The following is a 13,598-nucleotide window of genomic DNA, read 5'->3' as shown; positions in this document are numbered from 1 at the left end:
GTAGGAGGTGTGGATACATGAATCTGAGGGGCGATATTGGAAGATAAACAGAGCAGGGAGGGAGTCTCCATAAGCTGGCTACCAGAGAGCGATAGAGCACCAAAGGCCAAAATCAGGACCCTTACAAATCTGCTCCAGGGAGAGACATCCCTGCCTGAAAGGGGCTCAGGAGATAAAAAGGGCAGAATCCTAGGTGGGTCCATATGGCCTCAGGATTCCAGGAGTCATAGAACTAAATGGGGAGCCTGAGCCAGGAGAGGGCACAAGCAGTGGAGTGGGGAAACTGGTTATGGTCAGTGAGCCCAGGAGGGCACTCTCAGCTTTGGTCACCATAAACCATGAGCCGGGTCAATTGGGTGACCACTCTCTGCCTGAGCACCCTGAAAAGGACTGGAATGTGCGGACCACCTGCCATCCCATGGGAGGGGCAAACAGGTGCACCCACTACTGGGTAATAGCTCTCAGGGCGGCAGCCACAGAAAGGACAGCAGGGCGCCACTCAGCCATCCCCTGGGAGCGGTGGAGCAGGTATGTGCAGGAGTCCACAACCACTGTCAGCCCCAGGGCACACAAAGGGCAAGAACATGGTTCCCTCAGACTGCTGTGGGCATGAACTGCAAGAGTCTGAGGAGTTTGGCACACACAAAAGTGAAGCCTATTTGTCCCTGAGGGTTTACTAAAGAGGGGGGACCACGAACTTTCAGCTTTGGGCTGGAGATTGGGGCATGGCCATTTTAATTCTGATCCTTTAAAGAGGCGCAGAAAGCCTTCATGGAACAAAAGCCACACAGAGGATAGCTGACACTGAGCCCAGCCCCCTGGGAAGGGGTAGTGCAACTCCACTCAGGCAAAGACACCTGAGAAGGAGCACAGCAGGCCCCTCCCCAAGAAAACCAATGGGAAGAACAGTTGCACAACTAGTTTACGGATCCCACAAGACTGTAAAACTCCAGTGCTAGGGGAAAATAGTATACAGAACTCAAAAGTTTTTTTCTCATGATTCATTTATATTTCAGTCTAAAATTTTCCATTTCTTTTTTTTCTTTTTCCCATTTCAACTAGTTTCCTATTTTATCAACTCTTTGTTTTTAAGTCGTCTTTCTTTCTTTCTTTCAAGATTTTTATTTATTTATTTGACACAGAGAGAGACAGCAAGAGAGGGAACACAAGCAGGGGGAGTGGGGGAGGGAGAAGCAGGCTTCCCACCGAGCAGGGAGACCGATGGGGGGCTTGATCCTGGGACCCTGGGATCATGACCTGAGCCAAAGGCAGATGCTTAATGACTGAGCCACCCAGGTGCCCCTTTAAGGCTCTTTTCTTTTTCTTTCTTTCTTTTCTTTTCTTTTAAGATTTTATTTATTCATTTGACACAGAGAGAGATAGCCAGCGAGAGAGGGAACACAAGCAGGGGGAGTGGGAGAGGAAGAAGCAGGCTCCCAGTGGAGGAGCCTGATGTGGGGCCCGATCCCAGAACACCAGGATCACGCCCTGAGCCGAAGGCAGACGCTTAATGACTGAGCCACCCAGGCGCCCCTTAAGTCGCTTTTCAACTTTCATTTTTTACATCTACATTTTATAGATATATGCTTCATTTTTGGCCTTTTTTTCCCTCTATTCAATTTTATTTTTGTATAAGTTTTGCTTTCCCTGCAATTTTGGGATTTAGTGTCACCTAACACACTGATCAAAATTCACTCAGGAACAAGTGGATCACCCTGCTTTGTCCACCCTGTGAGATTGTATTCTATCTCCTCTCCCCTCCCCCCCTTTTTCTTGTTTTGTTTTGTTTTCTTCTCTGTTTTGGTTTCTGACCACTTTGGATTTGTCTAGTGTGTATTTTGCTTGGGTCGTGGTTGATATTTTTGATTCTGGTCACTTGCTAACCCATTCTTCTCTGGGCAAAATGATTAGAAGGAGGAATTCACAACAAAAGAAATAACCAAAGGTAATGTTCTCTGCCAAAAATCTAATCGTTATGGATGTAAGTAAAATGTCAGAGATGAAATTCAGGATAACAATTATAAAGTTAGTAGCTGGGCTTGAAAAAAGCATAAAAGACAGTAGAGAATCTCTTAGTGCAGAAATGAGATCTAATCAGGCCGAACTTAAAAATGCTATAACTGGGATGCAGTCTAAATTGGTTGCTCTAACAGCTAGAGTGAATGAGGCAGAAGAGAAAGTGATCTAGAAGACAGGCTGATGGAAAGGAAGGACATCGAGGAAAAGAGAGAAAAACAACTAATAGCCCATAAACAAAGGATTTGAGAAATTAATGAAATGTACTAATGTCAGAATTATTGGGGGGGCAGAAGGTATATTTCAGCAAATCATAGCTGAGAACTTCCCTAATCTGGGGAAGGAAACAGGCATTCATGTCCAAGAAGTAGAGAGGACCCCTCCCAAAATCAATAAAAATAGATCAACACCCTGACATATAATAGTGAAGCTTGCAAATTTTAAAGAAAAAGAGATTCCTGAGAGCAGACCAACACAAGAGGCACCTTATCTACAGAGGGAGAAACATCAGACTAACATCAGACCTATCCACAGAAACCTGGAAAGCCAGAAAGGGCTGGCATGATATATATTCAGGGTACTAAATGAGAAGAAAATGCAGCCAAGAATACTTTATCCAGCAAGGCTGTCATTCAGAATGGAAGAAGAGATAAAGAGCTTCCAGGATAGACAGAAACTGAAAGAATATGTGACCACCAAGCCAGCCCTGCAAGAAATATTAAGGGGAATCCTGTAAGTGAAGAGGAAGCCCAAGAGTAACACAGACCAGAAAGAAACAATCTACAGAGACAAGGACTTTACAGGCAATACAATGGCATTAAATTCATATCTTTCAATAATTACTCTGAATGTGAGTGGACTAAATGCTCCAATCAAAAGACTCCTGGTGTCAGATTGGATAAAAAAGCAAGACCCATAGATATGCTGTCTGCAAGAGACTCATTTTAGACCTTAAGACACTTCCAGACTGACAGTGAGGGCATGGAGAACCATTTACCACACTAATGGACTTCAAAAGAAAGCTAGGGTAGCAATCCTCATATCAGACAAATTATATTTTAAACCAAAGACTGTAATAAGAGATGAAGAGGGGCACTATATCACACTTAAAGGGTGTATCCAACAAGAAGATCTAACAACAGTAAATATTTATGCCCCCAACATGGGAGCAGCCAATTATATAAACCAATTAATAACCAAAGTAAAGAAACACATTGATAATAATACATTAATAGTAGGAGACTTCAACACTCCACTCACAGCAATGGACAGATCATCTAAGTAGAAGATCAACAAGGAAACAAGGGCTTTGAATGACACACTGGACCAGACGGACTTCACAGATATATACAGAACACTCCATCCTAAAACAACAGAATACTCATTATTTATGAGTGCATGTGGAACTTTCTCCAGAATAGATCACATACCAGTCACAAATCAGGTTTTAACTGATACCAAAAGAATGGGATTATTACCTGAATATTTTCAGACCACAATGCTTTGAAACTGGAACTCAATCACAAGAGGAAATTTGGAAATAACTCAAATACATGGAGGCTATCCTACTAAAGAATGAATGGGTCAACCAGGGAATTAAAGAATTTAAACAATTCATGGAAACTAATGAGGATGAAAACACGTCTGTTCAAAACCTTTTGGATACAGCAAAGGTGATCCTAAGAGAGAAATATATTGCAATACAAACCTCTCAAAAACTTAGAAAAATCCCGAATACACAAGCTAAACTTACACCTAAAGGGGCTGGAGAAAAAACAAGTAAGACCTAAACCAAGTGGGAGAAGAGAAATGATAATGATAAGAGCAGAAATCAATGAAGAAAACCCAGAAGAACAGAACAGATAAATGAAACTAGAAGCTGGTTCTTTGAAAGAATTAATAAGATTGGTAAACCTCTAGCCAGACTTATCCAAAAGAAAAGAGAAAGGACCCAAATTAATAAAATCATGAATGAAAGGGGAGAGATCATGACCAACACCAAGGAAATGCAGACAATTCTAAGAACATATAATGAGCAACTATATGCCAGTAAATTAGGCAATCTGGAAGAAATGGATACATTTCTGGAAACTTACAAACTACCAAAACTGAAACAGGAAGAAACAGAAAATCTGAACAGACCAATAACCAGCAAGGAAATTGACTTAGTAATCAAAAACCTCCCAAAAAACACAAGTCTAGGGCCAGATGGCTTCCCAGGGGGAATTCTACCAAACATTTAAAGAAGAAATAATACCTATTCGACTGAAGCTGTTTCAAAAAATAGAAATGGAAGGAAAACTTCCAAACTCATTTTATGAGGCTAGCATTACTTTGATCTCAAAACCAGACAAAGACCCCATCAAAAAAGAGAATTACAGACCAATATCCCTGATGAAGATGGATGTCAAAACTCTCACCAAGATACTAACCAATAGGATCCAACACTACATTAAAAGGATAATTTTTTAAAACGTTAAAAAATAAAAAGATTATTCACCACAACCAAGTGGCATTTATTTCTGGGATGCAAGAGTGGTACAACATTCGCAAATCAATCAACATGATATAGCACATTAATAAAAGAAAAGACAAGAACCATATGATCCTCTCAACAGATGCAGAAAAAGCATTTGACAAAATACAGCATCCTTTCTTGATTAAAACTCTTCAAAGTGTAGGGATAGAGGGAACATACCCCAATATCATAAAAGCCATCTATGAAAAGCCCACAGTGAATAACATTCTCAATGGGAAAAAACTGAGGGATTTTTCCCTTAATGTTGGAACACAATGGGAATGTCCACTCTCACCACTGCTGTTCCACATAGTACTAGAAGTCCTAGCCTCAGCTACCAGACAACAAAAAGAAATAAAAGGCATTCAAATTTGCAAAGGGGAAGTCAAACTCTCACTCTTCGCAGATGACCCGATACTCCATGTGGAAAACCATAAAGACTCCACTCAAAAATTGGTAGAACTCATACAGCAATTCAGCAAGGTGGCAGGATACAAAATCAGTGCACAGAAATCAGCTGTACTTCTATACACTAACAATGTGTCTGAAGAAAGAGAAATGAAGGAATTAATTCTATTTACAATAGCACCAAAACCCATGATACCTAGGAATAAACCTAACCAAAGAGGTAGAGGATCTGTACTCTAGAAACTACAGAACACTTATGAAAGAAATGGAGGAAGACACAAGAAGATGGAAAAACATTCCATGCTCATGGATTGGAAGAATAAACTTTGTGAAAATGTCTATGCTGCCCAGAGCAATCTACACTTTCAATGCCATCCCTATCAAAATACCATTGACATTTTTCACAGAGCTGGAACAAAGAATCCTAAAATTTGTATGGAACCAGAAAAGACCCTGAGTTGCCAAGGGAATGTTGAAAAAGAAAAACAAAGCTGGGGACATCACGTTGCCTAACTTCATGCTACATTACAAAGCTGAAACTAATGATGTACTGTATTTTGGCTCATTGAATTTAAATTTAAAAAATTAAAAAATTAAAAAAATAAAAGATTTTATTTTTATTTTATTATTTAAGGGGGCGAGAGAGGGAGAGAAAGAGAGAGAGAAGCACAAGTGTGAACACGAGCTAGGGGAGGGGCAGAGGGAAAGCCAACTCTCGGCTGAGCTGGGAGCCTGACGCGGGGCTCAATCCCAGGACTCTGGGATCATGATCTGAACTGAAGGCAGATGCTTAACCAAATGAGCCACCCAGGCACCCCAACAAATTTTATTTTAATCCAAGAAGTAAACTAACAGGTCCATGAAACCACACTTGAAGAGAAGAGTCTTCATAATTAGATACTGGAATTCAGAAAACCCATAGTATCTAGGTTTCAGATAAAGCAAAATCAAGTTTGCTGCTTTAGTGTGCCCCAGGTGGAAGGAAACACTGATTCTTCTGGATTAAGATAATACACTATGTCCAGACAATATAAAGTCTCAGAAATGAATATAATAATGAAGATTAATATTACTAACTCCACTCTTACCTTCTGTTAGGAGAATCTGAGGAATTTATAGTCTGGATGCTTATAGGAAAGAAGATTCACTGAGGAAGAAGGGATGGAAAACCTGCTATGTAGAAATGACCTTCAGTTCCACCTGGTATCAGGGAAAATAAGTCAATATTGGTACAGTAGTCCAAAGGTTTAAGTTACTGGTAGAGGAAAAATTTAGAAAGGAAATACACGCAAGACAGAATGGGTAACAGATAAATAGGGCAGACCACTGGTAGAATCTATAGGTAGTATAAAAGTGATTGACAATAGTATCATTTCAGGGAATGAGCATGATGCATAACTCCTACTTGACTTTTAGCCTACTATTCAGGGGTTCACGCCTTCCCCACATGGCATAATACTACTCTCTTTGGAGAGGTATGCAAAAGAATAAAAAATCTCTTTCTTTCTTTTTTTTTGATATCAAACACAACCTATTTATTAAAGAATTAGGTTATTTTTGTATTATAACATCCAAAATTACCAAAAATAATAAAATATTTAATTTCTTAATCAACAGTGAGTTCAAGTAATAGTTGGCATGAAGTATAAAAAAAAGCAAATATTTCTATTAGAGTAATTAGCTAAATACATTTTAGAAATTAACAACAAATTTAATCACTGTGGTAAGTAGACCATAGGGAATTTTTTCCTGGGATAATTATTGTTTCAATTTTTATTTGCTTTTATCTCAGGATTTATTCTACAGTGACTTACTTTGACAAAGAGCTAGCATTATATTTAATAAGTTTGATAATGGAAAAAATAAGGCTTCTATTTTCCACATAATATTAGTACTTAAGGGAAACTGTTCAGCTTTTTCATCAAGATCTACTGAAGGCATTACCTGAGTTCCGGTAATTACCCGAGAACTTGTTCTTAGCTACAACGTTGTGGTAAGCTGTGCATTTTAAAATTAATATTTATCATTCTTAATGTCTACTTAATTAACATGGTCCAAATACTTGTTTTACTCATGAAATATTTTGCCCTGTGAAAAAGATAGTGCATTATTATGCCAATTAATTTTTTATATTCATCAAATGTTATTTTAAGCTTTGAAAGTATTAACATAGGCAAATTCATAAACCAGGTTACTGTTACTTCTATTCATTTTTTTATATAATAATATATTTTTTTTATTTTATTATGTTAGTCACCAAACAGTACATCCCTGGTTTTTGATGTAAAGTTCCATGATTCATTAGTTGCGTATAACACCCAGTGCACCATGCAATACGTGCCCTCCTTACTACCCATCACCGGCCTATCCCATTTCCCCACCCCCGCCCCTCTGAAGCCCTCAGTTTGTTTCTATGAGTCCATAGTCTCTCATGCTTCATTCCCCCTTCTGATTACCCCCCTTTCTTTATCCCTTTCTTCTCCTACTGATCTTCTTACTTTTTATGTTCCATAGATGAGTGAAACCATATGATAATTATCTTTCTCTGCTTGACTTATTTCGCTTAGCATTATCTCCTCCAGTGCCGCTCATGTTGCAGCAAATGTTGAGAAATCGTTCTTTTTGATAGCTGAGTAATATTCCATTGTATATATGGACCACATCTTCTTAATCCAGTCATCTGTTGAAGGGCATCTCGGCTCCTTCCACAATTTGGCTATTGTGGACAATGCTGCTATGAACATTGGGGTGCATATGGCCTTTCTCTTCACTACGTCTGTATCTTTGGGGTAAATACCCAGTAGTGCAATTGCTGGATCATAGGATAGCTCGATTTTTAACTTCTTAAGGGACCTCCACACTGTTTTCCAGAGTGGCTGTACCAACTTGCATTCCCAGCAACAATGTAGGAGGGATCCCCTTTCTCCACATCCTCTCCAAGAGTTGTTGTTTCTTGCCTTGTCAATAAAAAAGCTATTTCTGGTTCACACACTAAACTTCATTTTGTGGAAGGCCAAGGCATAAAGTTAGGGAATGAGTCTGGAAGCCTCTTTTGATGGGGTTCTGCCACTTAAGACAGGGTTGAATGGATGAATTCAGTCCAAAATTCATGTTCACAAGAAATTAAAAAGGGAATGTTCTAAAAACAAACAAGTCTTATTTGTAATAATCACCAGCAGAGTCTTCCCTTCTTTAAATTTCATAATCAGAGAAGGAAGATGGAGAAAACCTACTCCTGGAATCCTGCCGAAACCAGGCCTGAAAGGAATAAATTGCTTTAATGATGACTACATTTGTTACATATTTTATTATTTCCTTCTGAAGAAAATTCTCCTTAGGAGGTTCAAGATTATGTGCTTCATTAAATTAAGGAAGAGTCATACCAGAACACCTTCCTCTCTCCAGTCTCCCCACCTTGCTCCAAAGTGCTAAAGATGGTAAAAACCGAAGAACCATGTCTCAAGGTGGAGGTGTGTGGGGGTGAATCTGCACACTCGTAATCTTTTACTCTTCTAACTCTTTCTTTCATGAGGCTAGAATGATAGTGAGTCTAGATTCTTTAAAGGACTTAAATTCTCTCTTTTTCTTTCTTCCTTTCTCTTCCCTATTTCCTCTAGCCCTCCTACTCTCATTCAAACTCTATCTCTCACATACCCACTTGATAAATATTTGCTGATTTCCAAAGAGCACAGGTTTTTAGATTCCTGGAAAGTAAGTGCTTAGCAATTAATATTTTTATCCTTGAGCTCTTTCATCCTCATTTATTTAATGAATTTCCTGGAGAAAGGGAAAATGTGTGAAGTCCTTACCATAGTGTTGTCTTATGACATAAATGGTGATACTGAAAATAGTTGAAAAGTAGTTAAAGAGGGTGAGCTTGATGTAGGCAGCAGTACTACTAGAAAACAGGAAGCTTCCAAGATACATGAGGGGTACAGCAGACCAACCATACAGCATAAGGATCATCATTGTGTCCAGAAAGTTGTAATTTGCAACAAATGCATCCACTCCACAGTATTTGAACACTCCCTGAGACACAGAGTGCAGAGGTAAGTGCAAGGTGAAGGACACAGTGCGATAAGAAGTCAAGCCAGAAAACTTAGAAAACAGCAAGCCCTGCCTTCATTAGAAGATAGAACTATTCATTACTTCGATAACTTTACCCATTAAAAAAGAAAAGCCTTATCTTATGAGCCTGAAGTAAACTACTTCTTCCCTAGTACCTCTTGTACAGAAACTTCACCTTTTTTTTTAAAAGATTTTCTTTATTTATTTGAGAGACAGAGAGAGAGAGAGAGAGAGAGTACACACGAGCGAGGGTGGGGGTGTGGAGGGACAAAGGAAGAGGGAGAAGCAGGCTCTCCACTGAGCAGGGAGCCAGAGCCAGGGCTCCATCCCAGGACCTGGGGATCACAACCTGAGGTGAAGGCAGATGCTTAACTGGCCCAGGCACCCCAGAACTTTACCTCTTTTATCCATGTGCTCACCCCTTGAAACTATCTAGCTTTACCTCTCCCTCACCCTCAAATATGCATCCAAAACAAAAAAAGTTGCAAAGTTCACAAATGAGCAAAATCATTGCATTAAAAGATGTTATACCATCCTTGCTTGCTCTTTTTGGCACACCCTCAGTGCCTAAAATTGGGTGTCTGAGTAAAAACTAGTTCTGTATGGTGACTAACATAATACAATAAAAAAACATTAAAAAAAACCCTAGTTCTGTTTTGCAGACCCAACCAGCTTGGATCTGGTGTACAAAAGTGGTGGTATGGGAGTGGGGTGTGTGTGTGTTCTGGTGGTGAATAGTAACAGGAAGTCTGACTTAAGACACAATTCTAAACTGTGTGCTGATGTCCAATTTTACCAGAGGGCTCAGCACTGGGAATCAGTCATCAGTGACTTATCTATATGAGTAGTGAGGGACAAGTGACAAATGATAGCCCATATTTCTTTAGAATAGTTCTTGGGACAAGGCATAATGCTGAGCAATTGCATGGGAAGACCAAGAGAGAACTTTCAAAGAAATATGTTTTCTCCAATTGAAAAAATATGAATGAGAACATTTCCATAATGAAGTTTCCACAATATATTCTCTGGCATAATAAGCCAAAGTAGTTTCAAATTTCTTTACAAGTTTTATTTTAGGGTACAAATTATTGAATAGGAATTTCCTGTGGTTGACAAAGGACAATAAGCCTTCATGCAACATCAGTAACACTCACCAGTAGTAAGCAGCAGAGAATGGAGAAGTAGATGAGATCCCACAGAAGAGCAGCGAGCCAGTAAGTAAGTACAGAGACCCCACTCACAAACTGGATGTGCTTTGCCCTAGTAGTTCTCTCAGTCACTGTCTGAAGGCAAAAGCTACCGACCACAACAGCCATGCCAAAAGCCAAATTTATTACTATTTGTAGTCCACTTACAGGCCTACAGAGGATGAAATAAATGAAAGAAATTATGAAATATAAGTAGAAAATGATGATTTAATAGCTATTTTTAAATGCATATGGCCAGATAGCAAGGGATATATTAAGGATCAATTCCAGTAAAAGGAAAATCATACATACATTATGTTAAGACCATAAAGAGGGAGAGGTTGAGGCTGGTTGGAGACTTTGATAGAAGCACTGGGGCCAGAAAGTAACATAAAAAGAACGTTGTCTAACACTGCCAGTGATACTGCAGCTGAATGGTATGCCTCATTATTGAACAAAATAGTAAATACTGTTTTGTTTTCCTCAACCTCAATGGAAAGTGCAGTAATGGAGAAGTCACGAAATTCTTTGTTTTCGATTATATGTTTTGTTATGTCACCTAGGATAAAGAAAGAAATTGATCAGTGAGTCAACATGTAATAAATCACCTACTACTTAAGTTGGAAAGAAAAATATTTTTCCTTTTATCTCTTCCCTTTCCAGCTTCCCACAGTGTCTATTTCAAATCTTTGTTTATCCTCAAGAATTCCACTCCATCACTAATTCCTACAATAATCTCACCACGTAGTCTATAACTTGAAAAAACAGCAAATTACTAAGAATGTCTTGCTCTATTCTTGTCTAAAACAAACATGATTTATTCTTTTCTCAAAGTTATTTTGGTTATTGTAGGTCATTTGCATTTTCATACACATTTTAGAACTGACTTGCCATTTCTGCAAAAAGTCTTCTGGTATTTTGATAATAATTGCATTGAAGCAGGTGCTTATCAATGCCATATGATGGTCCAGTTTAATTGACATGACAGCCTTGAGGCTGTGAAGTGAAAGAACATAGTTGATCTGAAGTGTAATGAATAACCCAGTCATATGGTACATCATACAAATGGCTAACAGACACACAAAAAAATGTTCAAAATCATTAGCCATCAGGGAAATTCAAATCAAAACCACATTGAGATACCACCTTACGCCAGTTAGAATGGTAAAAATTGACAAGGCAGGAAACCACAAATGTTGGAGAGGATGTGGAGAAAGGGGATCCCTCCTACATTGTTGCTGGGAATGCAAGTCGGTACAGCCACATTGGAAAACAGTGTGGAGGTCCCTTAAAAAGTTAAAAAAAATAAAAAAAAAATTAAAAAGTTAAAAAAAAAGTTAAAAACACCCAGCCATTGCACTACTGGGTGTTTACCCCAAAGATACAGACGTAGTGAAGAGAAGGGCCATATGCACCCCAATGTTCATAGCAACATTGTCCACAACAGCCAAATTGTGGAAGGAGCCGAGATGCCCTTCAACAGATGACTGGATTAAGAAGCTGTGGTCCATATATACAATGGAATATTACTCAGCCATCAAAAAGAACAATTTCTCAACATTTGCTGCAACATGGACGGCACTGGAGGAGATAATGCTAAGCGAAATAAGTCAAGCAGAGAAAGACAATTATCATATGGTTTCACTCATTTATGGAACATAAGAAGCAGGAAGATTGGTAGAAGAAAGGGAAGAAGGAAGGGGTGGTAAAAAGAAGGGGGAACGAACCATGAGAGACTATGGACTCTGGGAAACAAACTGAGGGCTTTAGAGGGGAGGGGATGGGGGTTAGGGATAGGCTAGTGATGGGTATTAAGGAGGGCACGTATTGCATGGTGCACTGGGTGTTATACACAAGTAATGAATCATGGAACTTTACATCAAAAACTTGAGATGCACTGTATGGTGAATAAAAAATATTTATAATAAAAAAAGAAAAAAATGCCTAGAACCAGTAAAGTTTTCCATCTTTGCTAAAGGAATCTGTGTATAAAGGCACACTTCAAATTTAAGGCAGTTTACAAGTCAGCCTCAACTTGTACTTACTTGACCAGGTCTCAATATCCACTAGAGGTTTCTGACTGGAGTCTTCTTTCCTAGGTCATTTTTGGTCATATACACATACATACTTTCTGAGCCTTCTATATCCTCAGGAATATAAGAACATTTCAAAGTTCATTTTCGTTATCTAGCTCTCCAGGTATTCCTTCAATATTAATTTTTGGCCAGACTCTTGTTTGGCTCAACTGAAATCACAGCCTTAGCCAACTGTGATGATGTTACCAGAAGACTGCTGCTGTTTTTATTAATGCCCTGCAGATAGGGCTTTTTCCAAAAATGCTGAGCCCTGATTCAAATCCAACAGGAACAATCCCTTGGGAATGGAGTCTTTCAGGGACTTGTTATTTTAGTTAAATTGACAGTGCTCTAGAGATGGGCTTTTAACACAGCTCTAAATAGATCAGTTCTTTCAATCAACTTCAATGCCTTTTCATGGCTATCATTTCACTGAGCTGAGGGGGGAGAGTGATAGGAATAGTTCTAAGTTAAAATGCCACAGACCTTACTCTTTTTATAGAGGTTTGGTAGTTTTGTTTTGTTTTGCTTTTTTGGACTAGACACCTTTTAAATTGTTCTGTGCTCTTGGTTAATTTCCAGTGTTCTTAATTGGCTGATTTATAAAACTGTTTTTCAAGTATCCTTGTTGCTTTTGTGAGAGAAGTTCATTCCATCATACCAAAAAATTCAAATTTTCCATTCACTGGGTTTTAGGGTAATTTGCTACAAAGGAATAGATAACAAGCTACATAAAAGGGTTGCTTTTATCATTAAGAAAGATAAAGCAGAGAAAGTGTTTAGTATGGTTTTTACCAAAGGTAAGCACTGAACAAATTAAGCATAACTATTTATACTACTTTCTAAAAATTAGTTCTGAGGAGTAAATCTATTAAGTCTCTGCCACTTGTTTTTAAAAGACAAACATAGTTTTTTTGACAGCCAAGGAAACAGTCAAAAAAACTAAGAGGCAGCCCACGGAATGGGAGAAGATATTTGCAAATGACGCTACAGATAAAAGACTGGTATTCAAGACCTACAAAGAACTTCTCAAACTCAATACATGAGAAACAAATAATCAAATAAAAAAATGGGCAGAAGATATGAACAGAACTTTTCCAAAGAAGACACACAAATGGCTAACAGGCACATGAAAAAATGTTCAAAATCATTAGCCATCAGGGAAATTCAAATAAAAACCACACTAAGCTACCACCTTGCACCAGTTAGAATGGCAAAAATTGACAAGGCAGGAAACAACAAATATTGGAGAGGATGTGGAGAAAGGGGATCCCTCTTAGACTGTTGGTGGGAATGCAAGTTGGTAGAACCACTTTGGAAATCAGT

General features: G+C 38.7%; 1 protein-coding gene across 1 annotated transcript in view; it reads right to left on the bottom strand.

The window, feature by feature from the left end:
• Positions 1–13,598, bottom strand: part of LOC113267547 (phospholipid-transporting ATPase ABCA3-like) — a 178,948-nt gene that overhangs the window by 45,917 nt on the left and 119,433 nt on the right. Inside the window, exons 20-22 of the mRNA XM_057314873.1 lie at positions 10,510–10,756; positions 10,165–10,369; positions 8,752–8,971 (exon numbers count right to left, since the gene is read on the bottom strand). Coding sequence (XP_057170856.1) covers positions 8,752–8,971; positions 10,165–10,369; positions 10,510–10,756 — 672 coding nt within the window. The remainder of the gene's footprint in view (positions 1–8,751; positions 8,972–10,164; positions 10,370–10,509; positions 10,757–13,598) is intronic.

Source organism: Ursus arctos, unplaced genomic scaffold, assembly GCF_023065955.2.
Source record: "Ursus arctos isolate Adak ecotype North America unplaced genomic scaffold, UrsArc2.0 scaffold_2, whole genome shotgun sequence".
In the NCBI taxonomy this organism is placed as follows: Eukaryota; Metazoa; Chordata; class Mammalia; order Carnivora; family Ursidae; genus Ursus; species Ursus arctos.
The sequence above is the reverse complement of the archived record's forward strand: the minus strand, read 5'-3'. Positions and strand labels throughout refer to the sequence as shown.